We start from the raw sequence: 25,325 nt of genomic DNA, 5'->3' as shown, positions 1-25,325 counted from the left end.
CGCTCGAGGAATAAGACCTCCGGGCCGGACAGGGTGACAGCAAAAGTGGTAAAGCAGATATGAAGGTAAGATTCTGAATCAGTCTGCCTTAAGGGCGAACTTCAACGTTTGGAAGACAAGTATATGGACTCTGACCCGGAAAGGGAGTACGACCTTGCACCCTATCAGTCTAAATTTCGCTGGAAAAAAAAAGATTAAAGAAAAAATTGAATACATATTGAATACTATTACTACACTACTAACTAAAAGAAGATCCGGTATGCATGCTTTTAAAATATGGATGACAGAGTGACCAACAGCGACTGTGGCCACTTTAGGCTTTAATGATTTTTCTTAAATTTACAAATTTACTGGTATAGGAAATTTTACACGTGTACCGCTTCATAAGGATAGACAACAGAACTTTTTTGAAAAAATAAAGCTCACTTAAGATAAGAAATAAGGTGTTCAAGTAGAGAAGAATCGAAACGTTACAGTGTTGTCGGGTTTAGAAACCGTCGCGACAGAGCATGTGAGAAGGGAAATCTCCGCTATACTTACCTGTGTATAAAAAACCGAGTGAATGTTGGTTTTGCGATGGATCCGTTTCAAAACTTTCAATCGGCGAGGTACATAAGTGAAAATCTGGTGGGAGAGCGGGATTCTTACTGAAACTTTGGAAGAGAACCTATGCAGGTCGGGCGCTACATTTTTTCGATCGCGTATTGGTGCGAACTTAGGTATTGTGAAGGCGGAAATTGATAGATCGCATAAAACGAAATTCTTCGATAAACTGCCAACGCGAATATCGGATTTTATGTACGCCATTTTTGAGATTGCGGTGTGCGAGAATCGTTGGCCTCGCAAGTAAAGACAGTGCCGCCATTTTTACCAAGATTAACGAAAGTGGGTGCCTTCTAAATTCGCTGTGTTGCCATTAGAAGTATTAAGTAAGTATTAAGTAGCGTGAAAGAGGAGATCGGACAGCTGACAATTTTCAAACGTATTGAATTTTTCGTTTCGGTGCATTATTGAATGAAGTTGTTCATATTTAAATAAATTGTTACCACGAAAGCGTTAGGGTCCAGGGTGCAAAACATTTCGTTTCGCCAGATTTGTAGTGGCAAGTTACGTAAGAAACCAGTTTATTAATCACAGTTGAACAATCAAAAATGAATAAAACGGATACCGGTAAAAAGTTTGCAGATAATTAATTATGTTTGTCGTTAAAACTTTAAGTTACAAGGGTGATATTTACACATTGCGGAACATTGGTAATTTAGTGAATAGCTCAAAGATCAACTAATTAAATCAAAGTAAGCCTGATGCGCAGGTTGTCCGGAATCAAATTGCGTCAACCATACTTTAAAATTCATTTAAGAAATCGGTTCACCTGGTAATATAAGAGGCCGGATCATATTGCCCAAGGCATTTCAACATCCAATTTTCCAAATCGTTGCTGCCTTTCAATGGAGAAATCCAACTGACAATTGGAGAAAATTTTAATGCATCGATAAAAGTAAGTTCCTTTGAATTTTTGTATTGTATAAAAATAGGAATCGATCGTTTTTGGAAATTGTGTATAAAAACCATGTTTGTCAAAAGTCATTTTTACATTCCTGAAGAGATCGATTACTTGGGGGTGTTTCTTTGTGTAAATGGTAAGCGCACCCAGACCGGAGATATTGGTAATTTCTTTTTCTCATTAATTGTAAAGTTAGAATTTCAGCAATGACAGTCTTTTTTAGCGCATTCGACCCTTCACGGTAGTCTAATGGAAAGTCTTATCGAAATGAATGACTTTGTACAAAGTATAACTTTCCTGACTCCTTTTCGAGATCAGTAGGTGACGGGGGAGGGAGGCTCTTAACATACATATCAACTGTACATAGACTAAGGAAAGTTTTAAATTTATATTGCATTGTTAATGTGCTAGCCCTATTAGTTTCCTGTTAAGTGGTCATGGTTTGCCAGATTGAAATGATTTAATGGAAGAGATGTGTTCATATAGCTATAATAAATTTAAAAATTATCAATTGAAATACTAGCAATCCATAAATGCAGTAAATAAATATGTGGCGAAAGTACAATTATGACCTAAAAAGAAATCAGTGCGTGAAGGGGATGCACATCATTAAATTTGAAGCGACACTGTATCGAACTCATTTGCATTCTTGGAAGATTATCCCTTAAATTTCCGAATTAATTCAGTGTTCAACCAAATGAAAATCAAAAGTGGTAATTGTGAATTAATAGATAATTAAGCGGAGAAAGGTATCTCTTAATTAATGAAAGTATCACTATGATATGCACTCATTTCCGGGATAAGAGTCATGATTGCATGGTTTTCGCGCAGGAAAGGACCATTACCGACTCCCAACGGGTCTCGAAAACGCGCGCATAATTAATTAGACATTTAACCTGAGGGAGCGCCTTCAAATCTGGCCCCAGAATAGAAAGCATCCTTAATGCTTTCAACGATATTACGATGTTAAGATATTGGAAATCAGTTGGCGCACACTTTCCACACTTGATCTTAGGAAGATTGTGATCTCTGTGAAATTCCTACGAATCGATGCTCGCGTAATCGGCAGAAGTGATTTTGCACGACATGCCAGCGATCTGAAAGGTTCAGAAAGAGGATAATTGGTTGTGAGGATCCATTAAACTAAAAAAGGGTAAGTTAATGAGACAAGAGAACAAATAGCGAAAGCACCGCATCGATTTGAAAGTGAACGCAATTTTAATCTCGGTTTTATTAAATTTTCGTAATATTATTCGTACGTGAAATTAATTGGAAACCGCAAACTGAAAGTTATTTGCATAAATCACACCTTTGTTTTACTCCACCCGTGTATAAATAAATCCAAAGGCCCCTGGGGTCAACTGAAACTTATATTACATTTTAATCTAATAAATGAGTCGCTACGTAATCCATTATGTAATTTTATCTGAATATTTTAGATGCGGCACGAAACTAATTTAAAAGATTGAAAAGAACACAATGCTATTCTCCTTACAACATTCTGAAGTTAAAAACATTTTTTTACAACCTTGGAAGGTTGCCATATATTTCTAATTATGCCATTAATTCTGTGTCAATGTGACGTTAGGTTTGCTACTTAAAATAATTCATATTCAAAACCGAGGCAGGCATTTACGGATGGATAACAATGCGAATTAATTTATACATCAACCATTTTAGGTTCATTTAGTAACTGTGTCGACGGAAAATGTATTCTCATTTCAATTATGCATATGGAACCATTTTTACTAATATGAACAATATTATTTTTTAAATTTCATTTGAGTTACGTGACACAAATAAGCCCCCCCCCCCAGGTAGATCATGAAATTAATAAAAATTACCAGAATTAACCGTTTTCATCAAAAACTTGCGGGAAAAGCCCTGAATTTCTCCATTTAAAGTTCACTTCATTTCCTTGAAATGTGAGGATATATTAGTCCAAGTTTCATGATTACTTTTAAGTTGGTTAAAGTGTGGGTAACATTCCTGAGTGCCAACTTCAGTTTCTTAAGAGGTTATGTTGCTTTCCACAATTTAATAAACATTAGAGAATGTTGTACAAGTAGAATGTGCTTCTAATTATATACCATACTAGCGGTAAGTAATTATCTACATGTTTTACATATTTCAAGTGGACTTTATTTAGAGATGGGCAGCAATTTATTCCTTCAAAGTTAATCGACGGTCGCTAACAAAGAGGCGATCTATGCAATGCCAGAGATATTCCTTCCCCTCTCGAGTGTACAAGGCGATCGATGTTAAGCAGCGGTTGATACGAAAAAGACGTTCGAAGTTAAGCAGTGGTCTATGGAGGATGCTAAAGATGTTCCTTTCCCTTTTGAATGATAATGAGGAGGCTTTAGAAGTTAATCGGCGGTTAATACGAAAGAATTGGTAAATGGAACATGCAGGAGGTGCGGATGCCCCGGTTTCCCTTCTCGGCATTCTAATTTAGACTGTATGCGCTTCTAGCAGTGGTTTTATTCAAATGTATCCACAAGCAAAACCCACAATTGTATTGTATATTATACCTATTATACTACCTTTATTTCATTGGTTAGTATACACGTTAAACCCAGCATATTTCAATATAGAAAAAAATATAAGAAACATAAGATTTCGACGAAATGAACTGAACTTTAAATTAAGATTATGGAAAATTTAGGACTTCTCCCGTAATTTTTACATTTTTTTTGTTGAAAGCCATTTTTATTAATTTCAAGATCGTACCTGGTGGGGAGGACTCAGTAGCATCACATACTCTTGATTTGATTTTAATTTTCGAAGAATAAAGTTTCAGGCTACTCAACCTACGGCACCAACAAAATCACCTAAAATCCTCATTAGCATTATAATGAAAAGAATAGAAAGAAGTATAGAATATATTTTGACTGATGATCAATTTGAATTTTGGAAGGGGAGAAGTACGAAAGAAGCTATCTTGGCCCTTATCGAAGCGTAATTGAAAGACTGTATAGAGAGCAGATTGCTATAGTGAGGTGCGGGGAACAAGCAGTAAGGCATGCTAAGGGATGCTCACTCTCACCTCCCTCGTTAAATGGTTACATTAAAAAAAATGTTGATGGCGGGAAAATGAAAGGCAGAGAGGGTGTGAAGGTCCAAGGAAGAAGAATCCACATTCTGCGTTTTGTAGATGATGTAGAATTGCTAGCTGAGACAGAAGAAGAAGTTGAAGAATTTCTCGAGGAAATTTGCCAGAAACATTACTTTTTTAGATTCCAGATTGCAGTTATGCCCCCTAGCGGTCATTTCAGAAACTTAAAAATATTTTCCAGGTTTTGCTCGTGGCCGTTTTAGTAATAAATTTTTTACCGCAAGCCTCTACGATGGATAGATTCTCAGATACAGTACCTCGCATTCTTAGTTGCTCGGTCACGCGGTTGACAATTTGGTTTACGCATGCGCAAATGAAAATTCACGCAGACGCTTTGATCATATTCTTTATACCGAAATAATCGATTATTATTAAAGATAATTAATTATCCACTTCATAAAGCAAGAAAGATCTATTAAAGAACTTGCGATTGCGACATATTACTTTTGTAAAATCGTTCACCTTGGCATACTGCTCTACTAATTCAACTACAAACACAAATGGAAGGAAATCCGGAAATATTTCATTCATATTAGCATTCGCTTCGCGGCCCGCACGCAATGCTATAAACAATAAAAGTTCACAAAACAAATTGCGCGTTACAGTATAATTTACTCGACGTGCGAGGGATGTAAGGAATTAACGTATTATGCGAGGTATGAAAATTGGGCTATTGTACAAGGATTATTTTGAAATAATTAAGTTATTTCGTAGCTTGGCACTAAAAGTAAATTACAAACCCGATGCAACTTAATCCAGATTACTCACGGTATCTATTTCGGGATCGTGAATTTAAAAGGTTTATATCCTGCATGCACGTACCTGCATTATATCAATTTGTTTCGAAAAGTGTAAGTGCACTCACCGTCATCGGCGTACGTTTCGGAACCGTAACCATCCTGAAGGCCGTTGGCCCACGTGCCCTCGTATTTCGCCGTTGATGTGTTGGACTGCCGGACGCCGTATCGTCCTTTAAATCCCTGAGTCCATTCTCCCCTATATATCCAGCGTCCTCGAGTCTCCACGCCCAAACCATGTCTTTTACCATTTTGCCATTGACCTTCGAAAGCGCTCCCACTGTGACATGCAAGAAAAACATTATCAATAGTAATTGGATGCGTCTAGGCAATGTTTGTGTAGTCCCGAATGGGTTTCACATAAAATCGGGAGTAATGACATGGAGGATCGCACAATTACTTCTATACATATAGGAGGGACATTTTATATTTTTGATAGTCACCATTTAAGTAGGTATCATCGTTTCACAATCACATGCGAGCATTCGCTCTCTGTAATTTAGATGCTAATTGGTTCTATTCTAGACAGACGTGCTATAATGAAATTTTGGTATAACGAACGAACAACACGAACAAGAAATTTAATTTTCCGGGCGCCACAGACACCAAATGGAGAGCTTTGGAACTAACCGGTGTAGTTCGGATTCGTAATACTAAAATTGTTTTAAACGTTTGTATCCAAAGCACATTCATGAACAAGTAATCTGTAGAATATTAATTTCGAACAAATTTGGCCTTTTGGTGGTGGAAAAGGTTTAGAATAATGTATAAAATCCGCTAAGAACAAACTTTCATACTTTGCTTGATTGCTTACAATCTAAACAGAAAAGTTCTTCGTTCGGAAAAGGTACGTCCAGAATTCGCCTGAGAATTTAGTGCAGTGTCATTTCCCATTTCCAATCTACAGCTCCATTCGATGATTTTCCCGAAATACTGTCGATGTAACGAGGGTGTTTCATGTCAACATTGTCATTTGCAAGAGGACATTGGTTATATGAGGAGCTGTTATTTTATTTTTGTTAAAAATTAAGGGTCGCTTAGTAGGAAAAATCGTCGCAACTTATATAATCAATTGAAGTTTCAAATTAAAAAAAAATGAATCTGTATTTTCTTAAATATAACAACCTCTGGAAAAATTTGACATTGTTTGTATTGCATATACTCGAGCATTTACTGTTGTGCAAACCAGGTCATCTAGACGTTATTTCGACCTAAACATAAAATATAATGACGGGACACCCTGTATATAAGTGTAAGCAATATGAATGTTGGAGGACGGCGAGATCTCATCGGCGGCTCCGGTGTTCTTGTTTATGTAGCAAGAGTGGTCCGGGGAAAGGATGGAATACGCACAACAAAACGTATTGTAGAGCAGTTAGAGTTAGACATTATTATTTTATGAACTGTATTAGTTTGAACTTCTTATTCTTCATTCTTATTAATAAAAATACTTATATAAGAATATTTCAATTTATCAAGTAAATGCGGGGCGTTATTTACGAAATAAACACAAAGTGAGTTCGTTTCATTTGAATTGTATTTCAGTGTTTGTTTTCCTTCTGGAATTAACTGTTTTAGTTTTAATTTTATCACTTTTGCAAATTACAGTAACTGCTCGTTCGGTACACCCAGTATTCCGGTATTTAGTGACTCAGATGAGGATGACTACTCTAGAATCCGGCCCTTTGAGCTTTTTTGGAAAATTTGCAGGTATTACGAAAAATTGCGCGTTTGATGAAGAGAAGTGGGAGCGTTTGGCGCGTTCCGTTGTGGCTGGCGTTTATGGAATCTAATTGTGCCTGGCGATTTATTTGAAAATTCATGAGGAAGGAATTTTTTGTTGGAAGTGGTGTTTCCTTACCTAGTGGAGACAACAAAAAACGAGGCTGTTTGTTTCACGACGGTTGAAGAGCGTGTACATTTGTTTACGATAAATTCTCGGGCGGTCAGCCTTATTTGTTTTATCTAAAAACGTAATTCGTCGGTATCGAAACAAAGTGTACAGAATCAAGTTAACTAAAGTGGTGTAATAACGCATGTTGTCCGATTCCAGAAAAGGTTTTGACGAGTTGAAAAAAACAAGCACTTGTAGTACAGCGAGGTCTTTCGTTAAGGTTCTGTTCCTATTAAAATGTTAAAATCTTTCTACCGTCCGAAGAGCTACCAAAAATCTGTCATCAAATTCAAGTGAAGGTTTTTAAAAACTGTTTTATTTGGATTGTTAAGCAAAAACTAAGTAATTTAAAGATTTCTTATTTTAATTGTCTACCGCCTGCGTGCGGAGTAATATGTTGAAACAAGCTTTGTAAGCTTTCCTTTCTTTCAGGGATTTTCTTTTAATTTTTTCATGTGTTTCGGAATAAATTTGTATCATCAATCGATTAGTTGTGTGTTTATTCGGCTCCATTATGTGAGAGAGTTTTCATGTCTGATTTTTTGCGCCCAAGAAATATGTCAGGCGTGAACATTTGTGTAGTTAATTCTTTGGAATTTTCGGAAGTTGATCGAAACTACCGAGTCTCACAAATTTTAAAGTCAACATTGAGATTTTTCATTGAGACGGGAGTCGGGAAATTGTAAATTATAAACAAAATGAATTATAATAAGTAAGAAGTTTCCCAAACATTTCGTGATCGATGAAAACGTAAACCCCTACTACTTGCTGTGAAAAAGAAGAAAAAAAATTGTACTTATGTAGAGATGTACATAACTCAAACATCCGTTGTAACGGGAGCCCGCGTACTTTTTGTTTACTTTTTTGGTAGTCGGAACGATGTTAAGAGTGTTTTCTGCAAATCTAGAGTTTAAACTTGAGATGCTTTAGGGTTGCGCGCTTTTTGGTACCGAGTATTACAAGGTACATAGGGTGGTTTCATAAGAGGGCTAGCCAAAGTTGTGTTTTTTAACGTAAGTCAATGACTTCTCACTAAATTTGTCACTGTTTTCTCAGTCAATGGTTGCCGGATTGAGTGAGAAAGCTAGTAGCGCAGGTTTTATGTGAGATTAGGTACAGTTAATTGGTTATAGGTGTCAGTTTCTGATGATTCGGATCCGTATCACCGCTTACTCAGTGATTCTTAACTCCAAAGGTTTCCATCTAATGGCTTTCCTTAAAAGTGAGATTGGTCAAAAAGGATTAAGCTTATTGCTTGAACGCATAAAGAGCCTCTGAAATCGATTATTCTCCATTTTGAAGGCGTGGTTGTAAAAATGGAGGAAGTAGAGGGATCCAGCAAAGAAAAATTTTAGGCATTGAATGCGTTGGTGTGGGTTCCGGAATAATTAAATGAAGCGTGATAACACGTTGGCGCTCGTGACGATAGGTTACGTGTGAGTGCCGCACAAACGCCAGATCACGAACTTTCGTATCAAATTTGTGTCCAACGGAAACTTCAATGACGCAGTTTTTTTTGTTTAACAATTCTAGAGAAAAAAACAATTCAACTTCTGCAAAGCAGTGCCCAAGTTTTCCATTCAATGAGTTCCAAAAATAATGACATTCAGAGAACACGAGCGTAAAACCATATACGCAGACCAGAAATTTAAAGTAAATTCATCTTTTTATACTTTTATATTCAATCCATTTCGGTGACAATAAGGGTATAAAAGATCTTGTTATTTTATTAAAACTCACGTGGAAGTGCAATAAAGGTGGGTGGAGGTCTTTACTAATCTTGGGTGAAGTCCAGTTATTTTAAAAAATAAACTGGTAAACGGGAATCGAAGGACTCGATAGATGGACTTTTACGTTGACCCCTGCAACTCTGATATCACCTTTGATCTCACTTTACTTCGAGCAAGAGAAATCTATATACCAAAACCGAGTAGACGTCGGCTGGATGATAGAATTGAATGCATAATTCTTTGCCAAAATCTATGGTTTGACATTAAGGACACATTGGAGCGTAAAATAAGAATGAATAAACATTTTAGTTTAGGACACATAGGTACCTACAATAGAAGACCTCCCGAAGGATGAAAGGAATAGAAAATTAAGAATTTATATTACACGATTCGATTTGAAACACGCACATTTTATTTCCTCCACTCCAGAGAAACCCGAGTATTTTAACAAGGAAACTGAATACGTCTGAAAAAGATCAAATTTTTCCTTGATTGAAGTTTAGCCTTCGAACAAAATTGATGTACAAAGTTGACGTCGGACATCCAAAAGCGGTCCTTTCTTTATCGAATTACCTCACTTCACCTTCTCTTCAATTCGATTTTACGAGGAATAAGCGGCACCTAACAGGCAATAAAGCGCTCATTTGATTCCTCTCGTAAATTTGTTATTACTAATAGAATTCGAAAAGCTCTTTGTCTGAGGCGCATTATCTCCCTGTCCTCTTATTCCAAACGTTTACGATTTTCGTAGTTGCGAAAAGGAAATGATACGGTCGGTTCGAATTAATAAATTTACTGTTTATTTTCACGTTCAACCATTACATTCGATCTAAAGATGATGGATCCCAGTGTTTCCTTTCGTTTGGAGATGTCAGATAATGCGAATTTCAATTTTGTGTTAAGCAATGATTTATAATAATGTAACCATCCTAGATTTTAGCTAGTGTTTGTAATAGGAACCTTTCCTAACCGAAGCTAATCGCCACGTTTATGTAGTAGGACCATAGACCATACTACCGGGTGACGCAATAAGCCAGGGGGCTAGTTTTGACACTATGACCCAAAATTGTAAAAAAATCAAAAAAATTAAATGGTCATTCCATTTGATTTTTTAATGACTTTTTCTTTCTGAAAGTGAAAACCGTTTTTCAAAATCTGTAGTCCTTTTCCAAAAAATCTTTCGCGCCATCGACAAATACCGGAAATACGTCAAATAAGATACAATTTAAGCATTTTTATTAATTAATTAATTAATCTCATTTTCCAAGTATTTGAAGTTAGGAACGAAATTTTGAAAAACGGTTTTCACTGGACTCTCTTTGGATGTTATTTGGCTACTTTTTCACAAAGAAAAAGTCATATCATTCCATTTGATTTTTTGATTTTTTTACGATTTTGAGTCATAGTGTCAAAACGACCCCCCTGGCGGAGAAGGATTCAACTAAATTAACTATATATATACCAAATTTGTTACAATCGGTCAAACGGTTAAGAAGTTAAAGCAGGTTATTGCAAAAACAATTGAACCCCATGCCGCATCCGTTGTTGGAATTGCGGAGAAATTGGGCATTTCCAGAATCGATGGTGAAAGGCTCGTGGGAGACCGGTCAAAAGAAAATCAGAAAAGATGTCTCTGAGACGACGCAGAAATGATCGAATGGAAGAACTAACCTGATGCAGCACAAGGAGGAAACGGATGATTATAAGAGACATGGAATCTGAAGGTGTTATCGAGCCATCTAGGTAATAGTCTTGGGCTTCGCCTCTGGTATTGGTTAAAAAGACGGATGGATCAACACGATTCCGTGTGTATTATCGTCGCCTCAATCACGTACTTAAAAAAGATACCTATCCACTTCCACAAGTTGAGTACACGCTTGACACGCTACCCGACTTTTAAGTTTTCATCGACTTTGGCTCCAGAAAATCGGGAGAAGAACGCGTTTACGATCGGATCGGGATTACGATGACGTCATGCCGTTTGGATTGTGCAATAGTGAAATACTTGCTTAGTCTATGACAACAAGTTGACAACATATTTGTTAAACACGACAACTTGTATCCAGATATATGCTGCCAACAGTCTTTCGTGTCCAAAACGCGCTTGTAGTTGATGTTGTGACGATGGACCTACCGACAACCGTTGCTGCTAATGCGCATTTTATAGTAATAGCTGGCGAATGAAAAAACGAAAGAGAACATAGTGTGTTTTTAGAAAATAGGACAAGCTGTGAGATAGTTTATTGTCTGAATTACCATGAAACGAGGAAACCTCGTTCCGTAATTTTCTTTTTTTAATTATCTTGATACCTCATTTATTTGAAGAAATATAATCATTTCGAGTATAGCATTTTTCTATTGGAGTTTACAGAAGAAATCTGAGTGATTTGGTTTTGAATTTACAAATTTGCCAGTATAGGAAATTTTATACGTGTATCGCTTCATAACGGAACTAGTATGCAATAGAATGAAGCACTTTCAGATAAGAAACGAGTGTAGGTACAAGTAAATAAGAGTCGAAACGTCACAGTGTTGCCACGATCTCACAGACCTCAAAAGTTGCGTTCCTTCCTGTGAAAAGCTGAGCACGTGATAAAAATACGAGATTTGTGTTGGTCGAGGACACGCTTTCCGCTAAAGCTGCGATTAGGAAAAGGGGGCCGTTTCGGATTTTTAGAACGGCGAGGTACAAAGTGAAAATTGGGTGGCAGAGTTCACCCTACTTTTGAAGAAAGTATGTAATTCGAGCGCGACTATTTTAGATCGCAATTGCTTTCCAATGGAAAGCTTCAAGATGAGTTCATATAATCGACGTATACGGAAAGCTTTATCAACCGTGTAGTCGTACGTGAGAGTGTATTGTGAAGTTTTTCATCAACGAATAGTAAGAAGCGATACCGTTTTAAATTGCGTGAGCGGACATTTTCGTTCTTGTAGATTATTATGTTCGCGCTTAAATAAGTATATTACTACAAAAGGGTTGGGGTCCAAAGTACAAAAAATTTCATTGCGCTATATTTGGAGTGAAATGTTACGTTAAAAAGCCAGTTAATTAACCAAAGTTGTACACCACATTTATTTATACGAGGTGCTAATAACGTTATTAGGAATGCCTACAATTTTACCAGTATTTCCTCAAATATTACCTTATATAACGCGTTCATCAGATCCAAACTAGGTTACTTACTCTTCCTCTAGCCAACTAAAATTTTTAAATAGCGTGTACGGTATTTAAATAACAAGTTTAGAAATCCGAGGCTAAGTAGCCTGCGCTATCTTTGTGTACAAGACACTGAACAATCATCTAAATGCCCAATAATTGCTTCAGGAAATCAAACTTAAAGTGCCACATGTTAAATTGAGGAAAATCGATACCATCTTTGTAGTAAGCACCCCGTCATCGCTACTATTGAGGACCCTGTTGGCTGTGAATAAGACGTGCCGTGAGAGAGACATCGATATATTTTACGGCTCTTTGAATGAATGAATTAGTCAGATTAGATCGTAATTTCTATGTAGTTCTAGCTTAAGTACAGCCTCCCACAGCCATGTAATTCCTGGTTGCTGGCCAAATAAATAAAGTAATAAATAAATAAATAATAAATAAATAAATTATAAATAAAACGTCAACCGGTAAAAACGTTAGACAATTAATTTATGCTTTTGTTGCCTGCCAAAACCCTAAGTTGGTTATTTTGGACATTTCGATACTACGGAACATTGGTAACCATTCCAGTAAATAAACTAAATGGGAGCTAGCCCGTTACAGGAGTCATTGGATCTTACATGTGGCATATACTCGTAGGTCAACTGTCCAAAGTTTGAACCGAATCGGTCTAATCGTTTGCCATTTATTGTGTAGAACACACAGACAGACGAACACCTTGGACTCTCTTAAGCTTGCATAGCTTAATAAATAATTAACCACAATAAAGAAGCAATTTAAAAGACAGTAAGTGAATATAGTACTAACTTACGTTATGGCGCCGAAAATGACAACAACGTCCACACTAAGCGATGTTTTCTACTGAAGTTGGAAAACACAGATACAAGTAACAGCCAACAAAATATTTTCATCTGCTGTCGCACAATATTTGTGTATGTTACCGAGTATCTATCAACTTGTTGCTGATACGTGTTGGCAAAAATGTTGACTCCAAAACCAGTGAACCTTTTCTTCCCCAAGAAAGCATATTGTTCTATAACTGCAACGTGTCTTTCCATCATCATTATCCTCGGCCCGATATCTTGGAGTTTCGGGACGAAACAAGGTCTAAGAAGGAGGAAATGTAACGATCCAGTGGGTTGACAGTGTGGAGAAGAGGTGACATTAGGAGAATTTGTTTTCTGTTCGTTTTCTAACAAAATCCTATTCATAACGACTCGAGGTAAATTTGTTTTTTAGATAAATTTAATTTAGGTTGTGTTAAGAAAAGCTAGAGTTTACTTTGTTTTTAAACATTTTATCAGTGTGTTTATGAACCCAGTAAATTTTGAGTCTTGTTAACTTGGACAATCCCAGTATTTTTAAAATAAGAATTTTAAAGTGATTGTGAGAATAAAGCAAGTAAATTTTGTCTATTTATTATGGCCTTTTGAAGTCATTTTCAGTGACGAATAGTGGAGCAGCAGTTTCATTTATTTTGATAAGTAATGGCCTTGAAAACGTGCGTGTAATTTTAATACCTTGTAGTTTTGTTTTTAATGATGGACAAAACCATGAAACTGCTTGAAGTCCATCGAACATCGCTTAATATATTTTAGAATTTAATTTTGAGATCCTTGAAAGTTCCACTTCGTATGTCCGGAACTCCATTCAAGGTAATTCTACTGTAGGTACTTATTGCTTCAAAGAATGAAGATATGATAGCACTTAACAAAATTATGGTAGATAGTATAATTAAGTGTGAATCTGGGTCCAATAACTCAAAATCCAATTTGAAATACTCTAAAATTGAACTACAAAAATTCGGGGCGATCTCAAAGATTGGTTAATTCACTATAATGAAACTTGTAAAAGGGGGTTGCTTTAGGCTTAGAAAGATTTGGTTTTGAATTTACAAAAGTTGATAATATAGGAAGCTTTACAAGTGTACCGCTTCATACCGAACAAGAACAGAATTAAAGTGCGCTTTCTGATAAAACGAGTTGTCATTTCGGTGTCGCATTTTTATTAGTTGACAGTTTTTCTCGTCTAATTGCTAGGCAACAGATTTTCATTACCTAAACAACCAAAATTTACTCGGTAAAATGCAAACCTCTTGTGCAATTATAAGTGAGTAAACATTTTCGTTTTGTTGCATTATTGGATCAACGTGATCGCGTTTAAATAAATTTTACCACAAAAGCGTTGTGGTCCAAAGTACAGAACTTTCATTGCGTTTAAACGATAAAAAAACAAGTTTCATAATCAAATTTGTTGCCTATCTTGTTTATACGAGACGATAATAAAATTATGGTTTAAACGGCAACCGGTAAAAAGTTTAAAGACTGTTAATTAGTGCTTTTGTTAGTTGTTAAAACCTTAAGTAAAAGGAAATTTACATTTCCATACTGCGGAACATAGGTCAATTGTTCGACTGAATAAACAATAATTCAACTACTAAATTTCGAGAAACCTGAAGCCCAGTTTGTTCCCGATTCGGTTGTCAACCATCTCTCAAAATTCACTTTCAACGAGAAGTCAAATTTTCCAGGCGACGCAAAAGGTTCAATTGTATTGCTGAAGGCATTCCACCGTCCAATTTTCCGACTGTAATTTGAAGAAATTTTCAACGCACCATTGAATGTACGTTATTTTAATTTTGCGCATTATATAAAAACATGAGTCGATTATTTTGGGGATTTTAAGATAGCAATTTATGTTCGAAGTCATTTTAACTTTCCTGAAGAGGTCGACCGACCTGCGGAAGTTTATTCCGTGGACATGAATGATAACCGGACTGAAACTAATGTGGTTAATGACAATCTTTAAAATTTTAATATCATAAACGAAACATACAAAGCAGGGTCCTAATGCTAACACAAATAAGAATGACATGGTGTAATTTTCAGGTCAGGTTTATATTAACACAGGACATTTTAGAACTATTTGAAGTCTGCGGGCATTGAGATGTGAATTAGCAACCACTTTGTCAATGTCAGTGTTTCAGTTTTGGCCCACTTCCTAAATGTCTTACGGTCTACTCATTCTAACTCCCCAAACGGGAACCGCTGAATATACCTGACGGTCTGCATTCTCGGTCTAGGTAAGTGATCCAATCAGAAATTCACTAGAGTTTGTTGTAGAATTTTTAACAACCCAGAAATACTCTTGTACAGAGCGGCAAGCCATAAATCTTATGCATAATGCTGGAACCTAGATTACAGGGGAATTCGTGTTCTTTAAACATTTTTTCGAAAATAAGTATAACAATGACATGATTATTTGTCGAAGCATAAAACATCATTAACTCACAGTACTGGGAAAGACTAATAAAATAAAATTAGTATTTAAAGTAGTCGACAACTGCTACATTCTTTTGTAAGTCGTTGAACGATCGATTCTAAATTTATTCAGAACGTCACTGAATTAACGCATAGTCTCAACAAAACAAATTGGGTTCATCCGTTCATTATAAGTTAATTGCTCTGCTAATAATTAGCCAAGGTAGGCTTCCACCGGGAGACTTTTACATAACTTACATACAGATAAAAACACTATTGTTGTAACACATTTTCTTATTGTTGGTGTTGTACGCTGCCAAATACCCATATTACGTGCTCATTCGACTAAAATAGCACAGCAAATCATTTGAAAGCTGGGTCTAAATAAAATGACAATAGCACAGTAATATTAGTAACAAATCAGCGAACTTTTTTACCAAATTGACGTTGAGATGAATGTTCAAGTGCAAACGGCCAAAATCTGTTCTGGCATGAGTCACAATCTAAACCCGTTTACTGTACGTTATAATGGAACACGACAGGTCATTAATGTGCTTTGTGTTGTGGCCACTAAAACCTTAGATCTGACCATTTTATTTGGACGCCAAGCGCCAACGATAGTGTACTGGCAGTCGTAATGAAAAGGAAAGGCCGTTTCCTGTACTCTTTGTTACCTTGCGGCGTTCCATTCTTGATAGAGAATTGTCGAATGTCCAAAGACGAGGTGTCAGATTCGCAAAAATGGTCCCCAGAAATGGTGCATTGCAGGGGAAAATTTATTACATCAAATTAAAACTGTCAAAATTCTCTAAAATTTTCGTTCAATACTTACACTTTTTACAAATGCCAAACCGCGTTTTCGAGATATACACTCAGATATACCTACACCCCGTTCCAAAGTTACATCAATTTTAGTTGGTCGAAGCTAAGGTCATCATTTCATTTCAATTCAAGTTACGAAGACAACCTTATCCTAATGAGGATTTCGTGAAACGAAAAGATGGCACAAAACTAGGCACCAAATATCGTAGTTGTGAGATTATTCCCTACGTTTTAAAAATGCAATTCTGTATAAAAATGAGTGCGTCGGTTTTCAAGGAATAATCCAACTAACATGAACTTGGGGAGGTAAAGCGATTCTGATTGGCTCTTAAAAAAAATAAGGTTCAATTAATTACTAGACGTCATTAGTAAAGGACGTTAATTCACAAGATAGGCAGGGATTACGTTAAAGAGTGAGAGAGATTTTTTGGGCATTCGGTTTTGGGCTACGGGGACGTAACCGTACTGCTCAAAATATAGTGTTTTTGAGAGATTGTGGCTGGGGAATCACGCAGTTTGCCGCAAAAAATTTCGTTCCGGGATCGCCAGAACGAAAGTTTCTATCTTTTTTGGGCATCATATAGGCAAGTTATAGAAATTTTAAGTGCTAGTTACCAGCCAAAATATTGTTATTATATTTGGTATTAAATTAAAGGTGATTCAAAAGATCGTGGCTACGAAACTGATCTATTTAGGTTGAAATTCCCATTGAAAGCTGTAAATAAAAAATTTATAAGGGAATTGTAAATTTGATCTGTTTCATTATTGGTTTCTCTTCAATACATTGAAACGTTTATGGTAATTTTGTGTTTAATTTTGCTAGCAAGCAAGAATTAAGGTGTGTTTTCACGCTCATGCAATTTGCGCAAATTGACTCATGCATCCATTTTTCACGGTTCAAGTTTGGTGTACAAATTTGTCTATAGTACAGTTCAGATTGTCATTGTAAACGATGGACTAATAAGAGGAATTAATAGCATCTGTTGGTGTGTATGTTTAATTAATATGTTAAAAGTGCTAAAAGACAAAAAAAGAAGATCACAGAAGACAAGGAAAGGATTTATAAAGCACAATAGACTGTACCATGAACTCTTTTTCTTTCTTTGACATTATTATCACAAACAAAACATAAAATAACGTACAACACAGTCTATTAAAGCCACGTGCACGTCGAAACAACAATTCTGTTTATATAATTCATCCTCTTGCGCATGCGTCGAATTGGTGTGTCCTTTACACGTTCATGCATTTGCACCAACTACATGCAAAATATCTGACCATCCAGATTTTACTCAAGCCAAATTTTCTGGCTTGCGCAAGTATACAATTTTCGTTTTCATCCACCAATTTACTTGCACAAATTGACATGCACAAATCAATTTGCGCAAATTGCATGAACGTGAAAACGCAGCATTAGAGAACCATTTCTTAAGATCCATTTTCAAAAAGAAAAAAATGTAAAATCTTCATTAAACCCCTCATCCTAAAATTTACGTGAAGGGAAAAATGACTCTCAAACGTGGGTCTGAAAAAGAAAGGGCTTATTGCAACCAATCACAGGCGTCTCTATGCCACGCCTTACGTACACCGGGAATATTGCAGTGTACGACTGGCATTAATAACAGGTCATAGAGCACTCAGCAGCGACATCTTCACTAGGCAAGCTTTTATCTGCGTGTGAAGCGTCTGCTGAAAAGAACACAGATGATGTAATTCATATTATTTGGTGCCCGGTTTTTGTGTAGGTAATTGGAGTGCGTCCATCAAGGGGCAATAAAAATCGCGTTTCCTTTCTGTGTGACTTGCTTTTAAATATTTCTAAGAGGGGAATAAATTCCTTTAAATTTTTACGTTGTAGACTGCGGCGTTACGTAGTCACAAGTAGTTTTTAAGATAACTACCATTTAAATTAGTATCTTTTGAAGACCAAGGTTTATTTAAGCTATAAAGAGGATTTGGTATTCTTTACAATGTGTACAAGAAACACGTTTCTTTTAAAAGTTTCAAATTCGACCACCTGCCTTGAGTATATGATCATATGTATATATATGGTCAATGTTTATCTGAATAAGTTAACCATGACTGTTGGTGTCTTTTACAGACCCCCGCATGGAGATGTTTGGATCTGTTCGAAAATGTGATAACAGCTGTTTTGCCGTCATCTGGTGACATTTTATTTTTAGGAGACTTCAATATTGATCAATTAACAGAATCTGCGCCGCTGGTACACTTTAAATCAGCCATCAATGTCTTTTTCAGGTTGTTAATGAACCCATTCGTATGTTGCTGCATAAAAGTACGCTAAGAAGTATTTCGTATAATTCACAACGAGTGCGGTGCCGACATCACGTATAGTTTGCTAACAAATTGCACAGGCATTCGACATCAGCCAATGAGAGCGCCGGAAACTCTTGGCGGGTGCCAGCAGATTGTGCATTTTGGTTAAATGCGCCCGGGTGCGAATTGTCCGGGCGCGAATTGCCCTACAGCCCACAAAAATGATGACAGGACACTCTTATATAGTTATACGAGAATATTTCAATTTATTAAGTGTAAATCTTTTATTGTATTTAAATGAGTCTCAGTGTTGTTTTTCCTTTTAGAATTGTTTGTAATTCCGCAAGTCATTGTTTGAGATTTATTTAAAACGTGAAGTTGCGTGTTAAAATGTACGGACATCTGGTCGTTTGTGGTAAGGAGTTTCAGGTAAAATTTAATTAACGCACGTGTGACGTGTTCTTATCGTTGTTAAGAGATGCAGGGGTTTTACGCCAAATTCTAGGGAAGATGTCCCTACTTGCTCCATTGAAGACGCCTTTCGTCGGTTGCGAAATAAAGTGCGCAAAAGAAGTTAACCTATCTTAATAAAAGATTTAAGTTGTCATCAAGTGAAGTAGTAAAAGTTTGTGGAAAGTTTTTAAAACGGTTTGCTCGTATTCAGAAAAAATTAGTTCAAATGTGAGTAAACAAAGAAGCTGTCTGTTTCGTGAAACCTTTCTAAAAGCCCTGTCTATCTTTAAAAGTGTCTACCGTCAGAGGAGCCACCCAAAATTTGCATCTTATCTATCAAGATCAAGCTTAGTCAAAGAGAAGGGAAGTTCCCTGAAGCTGTCGGCGAGTGTTTTTGTGTCTTTGCATCTGAATATCGCATTACGATCAGAAGCGTTAAAAATTCACGTGTAAATAATTTGTATGTAGGGCAGAAGTAATATATGTCCTTCATAACATCGCGGTCAAGTAATTTTCGAATGTGTGATGCAATCCAAAATCTGCTTAGATCGGTATTTCACAAAAGGATGTCGATGTAGATAGCAATATTCAGGTACTCAACAACAAAGTAACAGGAAGAAAAGAGAATAAACCAGAAAATAAAAGCAATGTCACAATACATACTCAAAGGACTTAAAACTTGTAGAAAAAATCCGCAAGAGCGTTAGTGAAGTATAGAAAGCAAATCACAAGAGAAAGACTTCACCAAAAATATCAAAACGGCCTTATTAAAGGTAATGGGCAAAATTGGTCACAGTAAATATGCTAGCGTGAAGTCAAGGAAGACGGGGAAAAATACAGTGACTTTATACGAGGCAGTGGCGACAATAAAGTAATTTTTGATTGGTTCTCGAAATCGGCGGCCATATTACATCGAGTTTCTGCTTCTCCCAAATGATGCTGACGCTTTCTCAGGCACCGATATATACAGTGTGTCACAGATCGCGTGTGATTGCATGGGTAACTTTCTTATTATTAAAGATAGAGAATTGATTAAATGGACAATGTTTAGCAATTAGGTATAGATGCTTATTTAAAATTTCCTTGTGGAAATTCAAAATGTCGAATAGGTTCGAAGTAAATTCAAAAAAATTAAAATTGGTCATTTCCTTGAATGTCTTATATTTCATCGAAAGTATAAGAGATATAAAAAAAGTATTATATAAAAGTTACTGTCTTTGATATATGCTTATTCAGAATTGATGTAAAAAAAATTCAAGATGGTTACTTTTGAGGAACATTTACCAACTTTCTACAGTTAAATGGGTGCCATATTGGATTTTTAGATTACTTGATAGATTTTTTAATTCTCTTTTCAACGAGCTATCATAGCATAAGATTGAAAATATGATACCAGTTATATCAACGGTTTTTATATTTTAATCAAGTAGTCTCTGTGATGAATTAAAAAAAAACAAAATCTATTCGAGGCAACAAAACAATGAAAATAATTAATCACTAAAATTTTAACTTAAAATCCTACAACACATGGGGTAAGAACTAGGTTCCTACCACTATATTATCTATAGCAAGTCTGTGTATTTCCCCGAACACTCGCCACCACAGCATCGACAAAGGTAAAATGCAATATTCCGAATTTTTACCTGAAAAATTGACGCTGTTGTTAGACGTAAAAAAATAGTCCATCGTAATATCACTCTGGAATTCTTCGCTGAGCCTACGTTTTAATTTTGTGATAACGCACGAGTAATTTGAAGTATCATAGTTCCATTTAGAGAAGTTTGTCACGAATCTAAATTTTGTTACCAAAAGGTTTGAATGACCCCATTTAAGAAAGTTGTGTATTTCGCATGCGCAGTGCGATTCTTCGCACGTCCATTTTGTTTGAAAGCATCGTGCCATAAACATTTCGATCAGAGATACCGCAAAAACCTTTTTGTCTATTGGCTCGCGCCGCACCCGTTTAAATTGGTGAAAATTAAAGCTTCACATTTCAAGTTGAATCGCGTCCCTCATCGTCATTCGTCGTACTTTTTTTAGAATTCTCGCGTTTTCTAGGCGTATTAAAACAGTTCTCCTAAGAATCCAATTAGGCACTGCGCGTCCTACGTCTGTTTGTATTATACATGGATTTTTCTAGACCTAGAGGATCAAATTCAGATAATGCTCAACGGTAGGTACATGACAATTTGTTTGTCTCTATACTGTATTCATTTTAAGAAGGTAGCGGTAGAAATCATAGGGAAGCTTCGACCATCACTGTGATTGGTTAAAACATGAGTCAGTATTACAATGAAACATAAAACGACTAGTGAATTTTATAAGGTGGTAGTTTATGTTGCCAACTAAACTGCCGAAGTGTCATTAGCTGTTATTGTCAAAGGTTTATTTTTTTTCGCAGTGCTGAATATTTCTACTTGACAATAATTTGGTGCCATTTTATATTTTTCCTGTGTTAGTCCAGGAAATAGAGACTGAAAATGGACCATTTCCTGCAAAACGAGAAGTAGTTCCAATTTTTTTTGCATGTCATGAAAGAATATCTGGTGGTTAAGAATCCAAGTTTTCGACCTCCCACCCCTTGTGCTTCCCCCGTACCACCCTTAAAACCAAAGAAATTTGGTTGGTTTTTTAGTTTTTCAATCATATCTTTTTATAGATTCATTTTACAAAAAAATATTGTTATCAGAAATTGTAGACTATAAAATTCTACACAACTTTGATATACACTACTTTTTTGTGAAATGTTTATTAAAAACGATATAGAGCTTCAGAGTTGCTTATATTTTTAAGAATTCTAAAATTTGTATGTAGATGTTTTAACCAAATTTTATACTTTATCTCTATAATTAAGAGTTTTATGAGAAAATATCTTGAACTTATCGTGGTATAAATCCCCTACGCTGCACCCTTACCAAAGGGGATGCATAATAATTCAACTTTCAACCCTTGCTAGTGGGGATATTTGAATCACTGTGAGATTGTAGGGCTTTCTAATATACGTTTGAAACAAAAAATTATTTTCACTTCAGTTCAGCTTCATCCTTCATCCCCCCCCCCTCCCCCCAACCACGGTAGGAATAGATATTTAAGAGGAATAGAAAATATTATGTAATAAGCGTTGTATTCTCTGACTAACTTCACAATCGCCACAAGAGCGTTTAAATATCTATTCCTTCCGCGCGGGGGGGAGAGGGGGAGGGGGGTAAACTGAACTGAAGTGAGACAATTTTTTCATTTCAAAAGTATATTAGAAAGGGCTATAATCTCACAGTAATTCAAATATCCTCACTAGCAAGGGTTGCAAGTTTCATTATTATGCATCCCCTTTGGTAAGGGTGCAGGGTAGAGGGATTTATACCACGATAAATTCAAGATATTTTCTCATAAAACTCTTAATTATAGAGATAAAGTATGAAATTTGGTTAAAACATCTACATAGAAATTTCAGAATTCTTAAAAATATAAACAACTCTCAAGCTCTATATCTTTTTTAATAAACATTTCACAAAAAAAATTGTGTATATTAAAGTTGTGTAGAATTTTATGGTCTACAATTTCTTTAACAATATTTTTTTCTAAAGTGAACCATTACAAAGATATGATTGAAAAACTAAGAAACCAACCAAATTTCAGGGGTTTTGAGGGTGGTACGGGGGAAGCACAAGGGGTGGGAGGTCTTATTGCTTAACTCTATTCACTATGTTTATCTTCAAACACAGCGCCATCTACTACCTTCTTATAATGAATGCAGTATAGGTCTCGAAACAGCTCGCTCCATGCGTCCCAAGAACCAATATTGTCTTGCATCACAACAATGCATCTTCCCACTCAGCACTGCAACCAATGCGTTTTTTGGAGCAGTCAAAGGTAACGTTATTGGACCATCCACCTTATAGTCCCGACTTCTTCCCGAGTTCTTCTTTCTATTTCCTAACAACGCGAAGAAAAATTACACTGTCATAAATGTGTGATAAATGTGTAAGTAGACAAGCACATCATGCACCTAACATATCAGTATGAAATTAATCCAAATTACCATTAAGCCCATTTTGTTACTAAATTCTAGTGACATTTGACATTTTCAGTGTGAATCAGACTTTTATGTTTACTAGTTAAAAAACGGGGTATAGGTAAGTACCTACGCTTGATAATATCGAAATTCTAAGTTAGAAATTTATACAAAAATCTCACTTTCCTGAGTGGAACTTAAACTCAATGAATAGATAATTAGTAAGTCGGATGCTTCCAATTAATTAATTGTACAGAGAACATCTTCAACGATTGTAGTTGATTGAAGTAAACAAGGTTACTACAAAGTGCCTAATGGGAATGAACTTGAAAATTTACAGTATCCAGTATGTAAGTAGATCTATTCCATTTTAATAATTGAAATCTAACCAATAATCAGTTCTCGATAATTGATTAACAAACCAGGATTAAACATATTTGACAGATGAGAAAAATTGTCCTTCCTACAAAGTTAATCGAATAGTTTAGATCTAATGTTTGCCATTTTTTCGTTTCTATAGTCTGTTTTTAAACACGGAAGAGTCATTTAAAAGCACTGATTACATATCGAAGGTCACTGTCAAAACCTAAACTATATTTTAATCTTTTTAATGCGATTAATCAGATGTTTGACTGTCATTAACTATTAAACGGCAAAAATCAACCAACCACACTGCGTAATTACCAACAGACCACTGTATTCCAAGGTTGGACGACCCAAAGGGTAGTTTTAGTTGCTGTATAATAAAGGTGAAGGTTTTTTTATTGTATGCAAAGCAGACCGATTGTTTAATGATCTTGATTTAGGGGTATGTTATCATTTAAATAATAAAGAGAAAACCTTTCTTAAAGATTATACTATATAAAATATTCATGCACGAACCCACTTAGAAGGAGGTAAAAGTTTTCCATTTAAACTCAATACTATAAGCAGCGGAAGTCTTCTAACTGAGTTAAACGTATACATTCTAAGATTTCGATTAGTTTTGAAAAGCAGATATTTCGTTTTTTTTCATTGTTCATTTGTGTGGATAATTAAAATTAGTAATTACAAAAGTAACCACATCCAATAGATTAGCACAACTTTGGCATTACTGTTTTCGATGAAAATTGATCTTTGAGGGGCTGTGTAACAGTGATCAATTTTCTTATGTTAAATACAACACCCTGTATATTATTCAAATTTTGGGTTCACCAAAACTTCAACTGTTTCGGAAGTTTATAGTATGCGGCATAGTAAAAAGAAAATGGTGAAAAGAGGGTTTGTGTTTGTTTTCGGCAGAGACTTTCCAAGAGCCAGCACGTATTATTCGTGTGTGAGAATTGAGTTTTCGCAGCTAATTTCGCTAGCTGTCACGTACCATCCTAGGTGCACTAAAACTTTAGTTTGTAAAAATTGATCAAGTAGCGATAAAGGTTATCAGTTTTATTTTGAGGGAAAAAATTCTAAACATGTACCTTGCTGCTAATTTTCAATCGTGTCGTTAAGAACCGGTAATTGAAATCAGATTGGTGGCAAAGTCTGAGTTATAGTACAAGATCCCACGTGATAAGGTCAACCTTCGCCCATTTGTTTACCGAGTGAAATAAATTTTTTAGCAATATTTGTAAACAAAAGCATTGCAAACGGGTTGCCTAAAAATATTAGTGAAGACTATCCTTCATTAAAATGAATGTAATTAATATTTCTCTTACATGGAGAGAGCATAATATGCGATGTAAATTTTGCATCCATCACGAAGATAACGTTACCGGGCGGTGGAGAAAGTCAACTGTACCATCGAAGCGATCTCTTTCCATATTTCTAAACGAAGTGACATTTTCCAGGGAATCATAAGATCCATTAGTTACCAAAAGAGAATATTACCCACGCCATTGTTTAAATACTTAACAAAAAGTATTTAAACAATGCCCACGCCAATAACTAAATTTTTTGATTTGTCTAAAGCAGTGGTTGGATATTTTTTGGAATTTACATAAGGAATTTTGTTCGAAGTAATTTTAATATTCCTAAAGGAATCGATCTATGAGAATTATGTGCATAGAGCAGTATTTATTGATAACAATCAAATCTAGGCAAGGAAGGTTATTTTGTTTCATTGATTTGGAAATTTGCATTTAATTTGCGTGATACCGTTCTTCTTTGAACAGGAGAATGTACCAGTAATTTATTATGTGGTAAAGATGAATTTTAAATAACGATCAAAGAATTGACACGTGATCACGAGACTGGTATTGCATTTCTACCACCCGCACCTTAGTATAAGGAAGGTATTGCAGAAATACAAGTTTT

At 35.8% G+C, this 25,325-nt stretch overlaps 1 protein-coding gene across 1 annotated transcript in view; it reads right to left on the bottom strand.

The window, feature by feature from the left end:
- LOC116170470 (junctophilin-1) overlaps positions 1–25,325 on the bottom strand; it is a 71,611-nt gene that overhangs the window by 44,293 nt on the left and 1,993 nt on the right. The window contains exon 2 of the mRNA XM_031486899.1: positions 5,488–5,699. Coding sequence (XP_031342759.1) covers positions 5,488–5,699 — 212 coding nt within the window. The remainder of the gene's footprint in view (positions 1–5,487; positions 5,700–25,325) is intronic.

The sequence above is a fragment of the Photinus pyralis genome, unplaced genomic scaffold (assembly GCF_008802855.1).
Source record: "Photinus pyralis isolate 1611_PpyrPB1 unplaced genomic scaffold, Ppyr1.3 Ppyr1.4_LG5, whole genome shotgun sequence".
NCBI classification, from domain to species: domain Eukaryota; kingdom Metazoa; phylum Arthropoda; class Insecta; order Coleoptera; family Lampyridae; genus Photinus; species Photinus pyralis.
This window is presented reverse-complemented; position numbering and strand designations above follow the sequence as displayed.